The following is a 13487-nucleotide window of genomic DNA, read 5'->3' on the forward strand; positions in this document are numbered from 1 at the left end:
TGAATAGTCTTTTATAGCGTTGGCAAATACTCGGAAGAGTGCAGTGATAAAATCTGAATAAAGAAAGATGTATACAGGCAGTAACCGAACAAACTAAAAAAATGTACAGTAATATCGAAATGACTATACAATGAAACTGTATACCGAAAGAAACAAGAATAAAAGTAAAAGTATATATGTTCTCTAATGAAAGTAAAATACGTTACTTGGATATACAATTGTTAAATAGGTAGATTAGGCCTCCAATAGACACCACTACATAAATAACGCCTAGAACTCTACGTCATAGGTGACGTGGAAAAGAGTTCAATAACTTAAAATATAATAAAACACAATCCTAATCCACGAACTATTTATCCTTAAATAATGTATGCATCGGATGATTAGTTATTTAGTTTAGAATTTTATTATGTTAAAATGTACCCAATATTAGTGTTAATGCCGCAACATTTCCATGCTTTAACATAATCAATTTAGGTGATGTGAGATCAGTGTTTCGAACGGATTATACGTTACTTATGTGAACAACTGCTTACATTACGTATACAAAATTCTAGCATTGGGAATTATTATTGACTTGAGACGACTATCGACTGTTTAGTTACTGACTACTGTTTGCTGACTGTTTCAGTCTAGTACATCTTGTTCCTATTTTAGGGCCGGCAATTTTCATTCTGCTTATTTTCAACGTTCTGGCTTTACTGACCGGGCCGCGACCTTGATAATAATGTGCCGATTTATGCTAACACACATTTATATGTTATATATATGGTTTTATGTTAGGTTTGTAGTATGGTTGTAAATAACAATATATTATTGCATTAATATTGCAGTATTTGGGAACTCCATTTTTCAAGATTATTCATCAATTCCATAGGATAAAATGAACAGTATTATGTTTGATTAATAGTAAAATAATTCTGGCTGCATTGATGTTATGTCGGCAACTTTTAGATCATTTTTATTGGCTTTTTCTATTAGATATTTAGATGTCATTACCACATCCCTCTTTATAATCAAATCAAATATATAAATCATAAAAATAATTTTACATAATTCAAAATTAAACTATTCTTTTGAACGTAATAGAATATATATTAATAAAATACGTAATGCATTCCTTTTCTTTCACAATAAAAATTCTAGAAGTATTATTTACATCTCCGTCTTACTTATGACAGGGTTAAAGAAATTTGTAAGCATAGATTGGAATGAAAAGGTTTATTTCAGCAATAACTTTTATTTTATAATTTAATTCTTACTTTCTAAATAATTGTTTTCTCATATTACCTCTTGCCAATTTAAAATTATCTAAAATGGACTGATCTATACATCACATATAATCAAACAATTACATTAGTCATTTCCTCTATAAAATATACATTTGACTGAAGTAGTTATTACTATTTTCAGTCGCTAGATCGATTCTTTGTGACTACCTACTGTTTCGACTGTTTTCGGTCGATAGTTCCCAACTCTACAAAAAATATATGGAGCATTGGGCATTTACTTCACGACAAAACGTTAGCACACTTTTCTTAAAAACCTCTAATATTATCAAAATTAAGAAAAGGAAATAAAGAAATAAAATTCATTTCTGAAATAACTATGGTAAAAAAATTCTGGGATGAATATCAGAAAACGGAGGGTAGGGAGAACTTGGAATTATTCCAGCAAGATAAAATTAAGTTAAACAATCTTACTTCCAACTGAAACATGAAACTAAACGAAACTTATGCGTTAACTTGCTAATAATACAGTACTGAGTATTTTACTATGCAGAGCAGGGCTAGAGATAATAAGGGGAAGACTAAGAAGAATTTTTGAACCCTACAGGGTAGATATCGTTCAATCATTACCCTACACCATTGGACAGGAAAGGAAAAAAATGTATTTGTCATTTCAAATGAAGTTAAATAAGTAATAACAAATATAAATATATATGTAATAATATTATATAAGTTTGGTATGTTTTCTTGTGAAGAAAAAATGTGAGGGTCTTGTATCACCATTAAACAAGTCTCCTCTTCTTTCCTTTAAAATATCGACCGTTAAGAGTAACTACCAAAACAAAACATATATTTTTAAAATTAAGCACCAAATACTTAGTTTATTAAAACACCCATATATCGGTCAAAAATATAGAAGTTCATTATCTCAGTTTAAAAAACTGAACCAAATATATCAAAAAATACGGTATAGTTAGTAAAATATCCTTTACTGTAGTTTTTGATTTATCAGAGTTCTTTGTATCTACGACATATATGTACCACCATTAGTTTTAATAAAAATATTTCCTTCTTTAACGATATAGCAGCAGTAAACCGCACCATTACCGGCAAGTTTATGACCCAAATAGCGACGAAAAAAAATTGTAAAATATTTAGATTTTAAAAATTCCATATAAATAGGAAAAACAACTTTTCACCCGGGCAATAAATACCCCTTTCCCGGAACTATTAACACGAAAACTGCATTTGCTATTTGGTGAAATGTGCAGCGTCAACGTTTATTAACATTCGGAATGAATCCTGCTATAAAATCCACCAAAAGCAAACATTTACTTCAGGTTCGCTTACCCAAATACCCTTAAAAAAGTTGAGAGAAAATTTACTTCCCGTTGAACTATGATGGATAATTAAAAATTGTAATATTATCATTAATATTACTGCAGACTTTATCTATTTTATACTCGTTATTATAACTGCTATTTTACAGTCTAATCTCATCAAGTCTGAAGATCATGAAGTTTACTGTTGAAATGTTATTACTAGAACTTATTTCAGAAACATACTTGATCTAACATATAAATTCTAAGCTGAAAAAAATTATAGTAAATTTCGACAAAGTTCATAATAGTGCTGATGCTAACCAGACAAATTAAATGAAGTCACTTGAAGTTAGTTATAAATGAGAAGAACATTATCTGTCCAATATCATTTGCAGGGTAGGCTTTCATGTAGTACATTGCATGATTAATCATAAACCCAATTTGGATCTATGGGGTGTTTATACGAAATTGAACTAATACACCAAATCATCTAATGATTCAACACTTTCATTAGATTTTAGCAACTCATAATATTCTACAACGTGCTGATCCTACCAAATGCACAACAGAATTCATACTTATGAATACTCCGCTTCTATGTCAACGTCTCTTTCTGCCCTGCACAATCCAAATCACTGATCACAAAACATCACACACAAATCATAGAATATATAATATATTTTTATTGCTCTAAGTAGTTCAACAATCTTCCCAAAGGGTAAAAGTATTTGCTATGTCTATATTATATACACACGGCATGTAGAAAATCATTTAGTTAAGTAATCTCCTGAATAAAATACTATTTCAACTAATTAGTCTTATTCTAAAGCTTATTCAATAGTATAAGGGGTCAATTGAAAAGTCCCCGGCCTGACACATAGATGGCGCTACTAGAAATAAGTCCATATATTTTTTAGTTAGCTTCAACCTTCATAAGATACGTGTATAAATTTGACCGTTCTCGGATCATTAGTTTGCGAATTATAGCATTTTGAGTCAAGCAACTTTTGTTATTGTGAAAAAATGGATAAAAAGGAATTTAGCCTGTTTATAAAATATTGCCTTTTGAAGGGAAAGATACAGTTGAAGCAAAAACTTGGCTTGATACTGAGTTTCCGGACACTGCCCCAGGAAAATCAACCATCAAGGATTGGTATGCTAAGTTTAGACGTGGTGAAATGAGCATCGAAGACGGTGAACGCAGTGGAAGCCCAAAAGAGGTTATTACCGACGAAAACATTTTAAAAATCCACAAAATGAACGAATCTAAAGATATGAACGTGTACATCATATCATTCATGAATATTTGAATATGAGAAAACTCTGTGCAAAGTGGGTACTGCGCGAACTCACGTTTGACCACACCCGGACTATTACAAAGCGTTATTGGACAGTTTTAAGGACAAAATCGCCAAAAAACGACCGCATTTGAAGAAAAAGAAAGTGCTGCTTCACCAAGACAATGCACTGTGTCCCAAGTCAGTGCAAACGATGGCAAAAATCCATGAATTGGGCGTCGAATTGCCTCCTCATCCCAGCAACTATTTCCTGTTCTCAGATCTCAAAAGAATGCTCGCTGGGAAGAAACTTTCGTCGAATGAAGAGCTGAAGATCGCCGAAACTGAGGGCTATTTTGAAGCAAAGGACAAATCGTATCAATTTTCCAGACGCTGGGAGAATAATTAGTTCGTAAAATAGCATTAAATATAAATATTAATAATTTTATCACCTTTTCTGACGGTTCCTGCATTATTTTTCCGGTTGTTAGATCAAATCCAGGTAGTTTTTTACTCTCGGATTATTATTTGTTCAGCTTCTTTGACGGCGTATTGTTATGTGGCAAATCCATTTGAAATGGCAAATTTAGGAAGCTAGTAATTGTATTTTCATCAACTTGAGATTGCTCAGACGGGAATATGAATCTATAGGAACTAAATACATGAAATGATACAGAAACAACTACGTAGAAATACGATATATTTCATAGTTAACACAATACCATAATATAAATGTATTCTTTCTACAAAATGTCGGTATCCGTTGGCCGATTAGAACGTTCGAAAGCGATTAATTTCTGCAGATTTTATCAATCCGAACTAAAACATAAAGATAAACAAATGGAAATTGGTTTCGAAACTCGCCTCTTAATCGATAGCTAATTTCTTAAAGGATCCTTCGGCTCCCAAACCGAACATGTCTTGCGCATCGGCCTCCGTCTCGTATTTTTCGCTCGATTTAACGTTCAACAGTTTTTGGAAAAGGTCTTCGGATCTTTCAAGATGTTCACACCATTCGTCTGTAAAAGGAAACACTTAATATATTTAATATCGAATGTTAGTAAAATATTAATAGTTTTTAGCATCTAATGTTTTCATTTAGGGCAAATTCAAATATTTCAAAAACTGAGTTAGAACGGATTTTTGTATTATAAGCCATATAAATTAGTTTTAAAAGATTTTTTAAATTTGAAGTTTAATTTTTAAAAAATTAATGCAATGTATTTTAACAAAATTATCGTCAATCGATAGCCTCTACTTTATTACATCTTTCAGATAATTTACTGATTCCATCTCGAAGTAATGATGTGTATCTACGAATCGACTAGTGTTGGGAACAATCGACTGCTAACGACTATCGACTCTTTAGTAAATGACCAGTTTTTACTATCGACTATTCCAGTCGCTATTTTTGGTTATACTGTTTTTACTAGTTACTGTTTTCAGTCATTATTTTCAGTCCGACTGATTTTATTACTATTTACTATTGACTATTGTTTCAGTCATTTACTTTTAGTTACTATTTTCGGCTCTACTAGTTTATTCGACTGATTTTTAACAATGTGGCTGCGTCGTCCTAGCCGCGAAAGTATTGAAAGCCTTGAAAGTATGCGCCGAATTTATACTTATATAGATTTATATGTAATATATGTGTTTTATATATATTTTTTAGTTTGTTTGTGAATAAATCTATATTGCAAATTAAAATAGCAGCATTTTAAAACGCTAGTTTTCTAGAGTAAAAAATAAAATTGTAAATGATAAATAGTAAAATACTTTTGAATGGCATAATAGGCAATACGTTGGGGTGGTATAGTAGGTAATGCTTTTTTGATAAAATTTCACGATTTTTGTCCAAGCCTTTTGTTTGTCAAAACATTTTTTCTAAAATCTTGAAAACTAAAATTAATTTCCAAAGGTTTCAGAAATTGAATCGATTCCAAAAGATTTGAAGAATTTTTTGCAGTAGCAGTTAAATTTCTTGTAGCAGTTAAATTTCTTTTAAAACAATTAACGGTAAAGAGGTGAGTAAAGTATATTAAATATTTGTAATAAACATATTTTCTGATAAGAAAACTCCACTATTCAACAATTTATTTTGATGACTATTAAAAAGAGCACAACAATTTTTATTTGTTGACGAATGGACTATCTTAACAGAATGTGTTCAACTTTTAAAACCATTGAAATATTGACCACCGAGTTATCTGGTGAAAGATATCCCAACGATGTCTTTAATTATACTGTTAATAAGATGACTGTAACATTCCATCAAATCCAGGATGTTAACAAGTGAAACAAGTGAGGAAAAAATTACAAAGTCGTCTATTAGATGTCATCAATAAAAGACTGGCAAAGTTTTTTTTAGACATTTTTAGATCCTAGATTTAAAAAAGCAGGATTTGGTATTAATTTGGTAGACGAATAATGCCGAGGCGATAGAAAAAGTTATCACAAAAGAGGTATCTTCCATTCTAACTTCAAAAAATACAAATATAGTAGCACAACTCGAAATTCAAGACACAACTACTGACCAGGAATGTATTGACATCTGGAGATGTTTTGATAAAAATAAAATGGCTAGAATGGAAGAAGTAATTACTCCAAGTACTGCAGCAACTTTACAGATTTAGCAGTATTTGGAAATGCCATTTATTGGGCGTTTAGAAAACACAATGGATTTTTGGCAAGCCAATAAAATGACACTACCTACTCTACTGTGATATTAACTGATATGTCTGAGCAAGTAGCAATCAGAAGGAACAAGCTCTGAAGAATACGGCCGGTGAGGGTCCCATTTTAATGCTTCCAAGTATGTTTTCACCGGTTTTAGAACATGTGGTCGAGCGTTATTATGCTGAAGAATAACACTGTTGTATCTTCGCTCGAATTTCGGCCGTTTTTAGAAATCCTCGCCTTCACATTTTTTTGCTATACTAAACAATCTTTGTCAAGTATTCACATATTGAAACCAAAGGAGCATGGTTGTCACAATCTTCAGACCGTATTCGATGACCTTCAACTGCCTTGTTCTATAAATTGAAGTAAAATTGGCTAAACATCTCGTAAGTCCGATTTACTCGAAACAAATTCAGACATTTTCAACACATGGGAAATCAATTTAGATCACGTTTCTACGAAATGACACATTCTGAATAGTGAAGCCTGTCGTTGAGGGTTCAACATGAAATCAGATTCAAAGGTATACGATGCTATTTAATAAATATTAACATAGGCTTCTGTAAATTCTTTAAAACTAATTTCTAAAACTGATATTTACGCACATTAATGTGACACAATTAGAGAAACTACTATAAGACTGCTTGTACTGATTTATGCTAGTTAAAATATTAGTTTAGAAACTTTCAAAAATATGCCCTTAAGAGTAGTATATTAAAATGAACATTAAATTTATAGAGAGAATCTATTGTATCAATTTTGTAAAAGTATAAATAAATACATAACTCTAGACACTACCCAGAAAAAAGAAGAAAAAGAGAAAATAAAACAGTTTTACTAAATATTAATTTGCACCTTTTTGATATCCATAACATTAAGGAGCAACTATCAAATATTTCAAGAAGTGAACTATAACAGATTTTCCATTATAAGTCATATAAAACAATTCTGAAGATTTTTTAAATTTGAATATTTATTGTATAAAATCGATAATAATACCATATAAAGTTGATACCTTTTTACTCAAATTGAAAAAAGCCTATTAAGGAACACAGAACAGCAGAGGAGAAGCCAAGACATTTTCAGAACCATATATAACTGAACGATATTTTAGAGTGAAAAAAGTTGTCCTTTCTAAACTGTGGCAACATTTTGCTAACCAAAAGATTTTAAAACCAACTATGGGGTTGTACCAGCCAAAGTTATCGAAATATCATACAAAGATTCGAAATTAAGGTATGTGCGTTATTGTAGATAGTCGACATACTTAGCAACAAACTGCAAAAGGACCTGAAGGTGGAAGTTGTCGATAACGTTGTCAAGGTTATGTCCAAAGGCATGAACGGAAGGTTCATGAACACATCAATGTTGATGTTCACTAATTCCTAAATAATGATGGCTTAGTCAGATGTGGAGCAGAGTTAGTTCAGTGAAGATGTAAGTAAAGCTCAGTATATGATAAAAACAGTGATATAAATGTTAAGTTGAAAGTGCCTATCATAAGACAAAGTGTAAGTAAAAACTCAATAATAAAAAATCAATAAGAATCGAAACAGGCCTGTATATCAATTTGCTTACTTACCGTAAAGTTCTTCAAGTGATTTCTGTTTCCCCCCGTAGTTCGACGGAAGGAACTCAGGAGCTATTTCTTCATGTAGGCTGTCAAAATCTTTATGAGTGTGAATCTGAAATATGAATAAAGCTTGTACAGTAAAAATAATAATGTGTAGCTTCGGACATACGTACTTTACCAAATATTTTTGCTGGTAAAACATTTTTCAGTATCTTCATGACTTGGTCAATAAATGCGGTGGTGTTAACAAAATGGATTGACTCGATTCGTAAGTTGATGGACAACTGAAAGGTGATATTTTCATAAATAACTTCTGGTGGAATATATTTAACTTTAATATAAAAGTATAAAAATAATATATAAAAAATATAAAAAAATTATATAAAAGTTTCACTTAAGAAAAAATAGAAGTAATTTCCTCATAATATGATAAAGCCAATTTTGACGTACGGGACGTATATATAGTATTGCTTTAACGTATTGAAATGATTGGTAATCCAACGCCATCCACAGTTAATCAAGATATCGATTTACAACATGAAATAAGGTTACTAAAACTCTTAAAATCTTAAAATTACTGTTAAATCAAAATTAACTTGTATAAAACATACTGATGCAATCTATTCATCAACCAATAGTAAAACATCAACTTATAAATTAACATTTTACTAAGCATATATTTTCTTTCAATATTTCTATTCAACATTGCCTTGGAGTACATAACAAGGTATAAATAAGTATAGATAAGTAAGATATTTGTTAGGGTATACATATAACCTAGTTCAATAGAGATAAATACTGTAGAATTAATATCAGATGAAAAAAACTTCGGCTAAGAATGAAAGAGAACAAATCAGATATAATGGGAGTTGTAAACTCAAACTAACAATCCTTGAGGGTGATTATTAAAACAAACAAAATATTTCGTTCAACAATCTACTTATTTTAAAAAAGTCTTGTTTACATAACAGGTCAATTCAAAACTCCCCTGCCTGACACATAGATAGCGCTATTAGAATTAAATCCATAAGTGTTTTAGTTAGCCCTAACCCTCAAAAGATGCGTATCTAAATTTGATTACTGTCGGATCATTAGTTTGTGAATTATAGTTTTGAAATTCTGAGTGAAGCAAATTTTGTTATTATGAAAAAAATGGATATAAAGGAAATTCGCGTTTTGATAAAATATTGCTTTTTGAAGGGAAAAAATAGAGTTGAAGCAAAAAATTGGCTTGATGCCGAGTTTCCGGGCACTGTCCTAGGAAAATTAACCATCAAGGATTGGTATGTTAAGTTTAGACGTGGTAAAATGAGCACAGAAGACGGTGAATGCGGTGGACCCCCAAAAGAGGTTGTTACCGACGAAAACATTCAAAAATCCACAAAATGATTTCGAATAACTGTAAATTGAAATTGAACGAAATAACAGACATTCTAAAGATATCAACTGAACGTCTACATCATATCGTTTACGAATATTTAGGTATGAGAAAGCTCTGTGCAAAGTTTGTGCCGCGCGAGCTCACTTTTGACCAAAAGCAACGACGAGTTGACCATTCGGAGCAGTGTTTGAAGATGATCAAGCGTAATAAACCGGAGATTTTGCGTCGATATGTGACAACAGAAACTTGAGAAAGGAAGGACTACCATCAATGACTATCACATAGTGTTATTGGACCGTTTGAAGGACGAAATCGCCAAAAAATCGTCGCATTTGTAGAAAAAGAAAGTGCAGAGAGAACGATGGCAAAAATCCATGAATTGGGCGTCGAATTGCTTTCTCATCTACTGTATTCTCCAGATCAGACCCCCGGCGACTATTTCATGTTCACATATCTCAAAAGAATGCTCGCTGAGAAGAAATTTTCGCCGAATGCAGAGCTGATCTCCGAAGCTGAGGCCTATTTTGAAGCAAAGGACAAATCGTACTACAAAAATGGTATCTGAAAGTTGGAGGGTTGCTATAATCAGTGTATCACCCTTGAAGGGTATTATGATGAATAAATTGCCAAAAAAATGTGTTTTACTATGGTAGGCCGAGGACTTTTCAATTGACCTGTTAAATCAATATTACTTACCAAAATATCAACTAACTTTTGATTAACAGCAGGTGTAAATTTAACGATGTTCTTCCAACCACAATTACTGTAATCAAATATCATTTTGTTGGACAGGAAATAGTCGTGACTGATTCGTATCTCGGCCATCATCAATGCAATCATTTGATAGATATAAGGATCGGTAGCCTCCCCATTCGGATCGTCGAATTTAAAGATGGTTATACGGCACAGATCGTTGGTCAACTTTGGCATTACTACTGTCGTTCTACAAAAACATCATCACCTAACTGATTGAAGAACCCATCACGTGTTACCATACTTACACTAGTTTCTTAGCTTCTTCGTATCTCTCAGTTTTGGGCATCATACAATTGAAAAACTCGTCGGAATATACGGCTCTGATCCTGTAATAGCCTTCCAAAGATTTCTTCGCTTTTTCTAAACTCATTTTGCTGTTCAGAAGACTTATTCTCAGTTTATTTTCGTCTAAAATGAATTCAATTATATGAGAAGATAATTTACTATCTATAATCTATAATAATCAAGTATATATCGTGCTTAATCATAAAATATTTTACTATATAATGATACTATTAGTTAATAATAGGTAATACACATTGTCATTTAGAATATAACTAGCGACCCGCACCGGCTTCGCACGGGTGCAATGCTGATACTAAATTAAATACACTACAGAAAAAATATGAACGTTGTATATAAAAACATAGCGGCCCGCTCCGACTTTGCACGGGCATAAAATATATATGCCTATGTCACTCAATGAAAACATGATTAAAATCGACCGGTATTTTTGGTTCATTCATTACTGCCCTTGGCCTGCACGCATTAAATTTGGAGTAAAACAATTCCTCTTCCCCTATACTTACTATGAAGATTTCCTGTTATCTTTGGAATATCTAAATTCATACAATTTTTATTACATTACACATTTTTAAACGCAAATTTTAAATTTGTAATATCTCCGAAAATATTTGTTTAATACTAATAATAATAATAATAATAATAATAATATTGGTACTTAATTCGATAAGGATTAATGCCATATTGCTTAAAATAGCTTCGTAAATAAGCCATTTTCTCACGTAAAAAGTAAACAATAAAAATGGTTAATGTGGGTTATCCCTAAAAGATAAACATATACCATCGCGGACTTTTTTGTAGACCTTTTTATGGTGTACAATACTGTAGTACATTAATTTGATCTAACTCGTAGGGTTAGGCAGCGTTTTTGCTAATTGCTAAATAAGCCTAAAAAAATAGGTTAATTTACGACATCACGTTAGAAACCTCTAAAATTAGCAATGTTGCCTTAGTATATTATGCATGTATTATACATATAAATCTTCCTCTTGAATCACTCTATGTATTGAAAAAAACCGCATCAAAATCCGTTGCGTAGTTTTAAAGATTTAAGCGCACATAGGGATATAGGGACAGAAAAGGCGACTTTGTTTTATACTAAGTAGTGATTAAAATATATTTCCAAGGTAGTTTGATTTGATTAAACCATGTTTTAACACAATATCATCTGAAGATATCTGTCCATTATTTTAATCGTCCTATGATCATGGAAGACGTAGACAATTATGTAATAGGTGATGAGCAGAAACGGACGAATGAGGACAGAAGTTGAAGTTGTGATATAAATAAACTCAATATTATGGTGTGTCTTCTGTAAAAAAAGCCACATTTGATACTCAAGGGCTTAGCTCGTGAGGAGCTCATTGAAAAAAGTTTATTTTAGAAGAATAGCTACGATTAACAGACGCACTAGCAATGTCAAACGAAGGCCGTGTAAAATTTAGCTTATTATGAAGATAATCAGACAACAATTTGTAGTACATCAAAAGTGCAACAGTGTGTTATTATTGTCAACATATACTTGAACAAGCTAAACAAATTTGATGTAAGTACATAATTTAAAAAAAAAGCAATGATTCATCATTGTTATATTTTTTATCACTCTAAATGGTTAACTGAAGATTGGCCATTTTCACTAAACTTGCTCTTCAATCTACTGAACTGAGCACATTTTGATGAGTTTGCAAACTTCTAAAAATACAAATATGTCGGATTTTTGGTTTAGTCACTACATATTTAATATCAAAACTTAATTATTTTTCATCGAAAAATAGCTTTAAAACGATTATTTAATCAGTCTTTACTTCCTGTAAACAATAGAAAACCAATACGATAAAATACGATACAGTCACATATTAGCTGATTTCTTGTAATTATGGTTAACCGGTTTGGACATAGACTGACTTTGTTCACAACAGGTTACAATATTCCAGAATAAGCACAAGTCAATTATAATTAGTTATTAGTCAATTATTATTAACATTCATGGAATAAAATCATGAAAAAAATATGAAACTGGAAAATCAACCTAAATCACTCAGAAATTCCTCCGGGTTGAAATATAGAAATGAATTACGATTATAAACATTACTTGATTTTTAACTTCAATTTTGCTAATTATGTATTGTGATTTCACTACTGTAGTAGTAGAACCCAAATATGAAGTAGTCCTCTAAAAATGATACAATTACAGTAATGTAAGAAGAGAGCATTGTATCCCAATTTACTGATTTTAATGATGATTAATTTAAGCTATATGAGAAAACTCCTTATCTGGTTAGAATATATCTTAAAGTTTAACCCAAAAGAATGCAATAATAACACAAGTTTTCACTAAGAAATATTAAAAATTTAACCGAATTTTAGTTCTGTATAATGGCAAAGTACAAAATGTTTGTGGAATATACTTTCTTATATAAAACAAGAATTAAGAACATTAATATTAAAAAAAACAAGTTAATAACATTTAATCAAATTTACTTACCATCTTCCTTGGGTAAATGATGACTCTGCTGCAACCATTCCTTTAAATACTTTACTTGTTCTTCGAACTCATCCTCGGTGGTATTAAAATGCTCCAAAATGGCCTTCTTTTCTTCTTCGGTCACTTCCAATAGTTTGGACAAATTCGACATTTTACTAGCTGAAAAATCATCATGCACCATTTATTGCGAAACGCAAAAACACACAAAAAATTAGCTTACGTTCTAGTTACTTTGGTAGACAAACCATCAATATCTACAAAGAACATAAAAGCCTAAACGATGTTTTTAAAGGTTTACGGAACGCATTAGATTCCCCGTTCGGTAATTAAATTGTAGGGTAATATTTAATTGCGCTAATCGATGAATTAGTAAATGGAACTACCACGTAAACAACACAGTTTCACGCGCACATTTCGACAAAAACCCAGGTTCAAAGTTGAACACTGTTAATGGTAAATTGCCTATTGTAATCAGGTGACAA

At 31.5% G+C, this 13487-nt stretch overlaps 1 protein-coding gene across 1 annotated transcript; it reads right to left on the bottom strand.

Annotated features, from left to right (window-relative positions):
- Positions 1-4511: 4511 nt before the first annotated feature.
- Positions 4512-13360, bottom strand: LOC143193607 (alpha-tocopherol transfer protein). Its single transcript, XM_076399927.1, has 7 exons — positions 13226-13360; positions 13006-13164; positions 10463-10625; positions 10158-10404; positions 8254-8364; positions 8090-8192; positions 4512-4847 (listed from the first exon to the last, which is right to left on the bottom strand). Exons 2-7 carry the CDS (start codon positions 13154-13156, stop codon positions 4696-4698), a joined length of 927 nt encoding a protein of 308 aa, XP_076256042.1. The 5' UTR covers positions 13157-13164; positions 13226-13360; the 3' UTR covers positions 4512-4695.
- Between the last annotated feature and the right edge of the window lie 127 nt (positions 13361-13487).

The sequence above is a fragment of the Rhynchophorus ferrugineus genome, unplaced genomic scaffold (genome assembly GCF_030347505.1).
Source record: "Rhynchophorus ferrugineus isolate W39M unplaced genomic scaffold, kcgeb_rfMv2 rfM3, whole genome shotgun sequence".
In the NCBI taxonomy this organism is placed as follows: Eukaryota; Metazoa; Arthropoda; class Insecta; order Coleoptera; family Curculionidae; genus Rhynchophorus; species Rhynchophorus ferrugineus.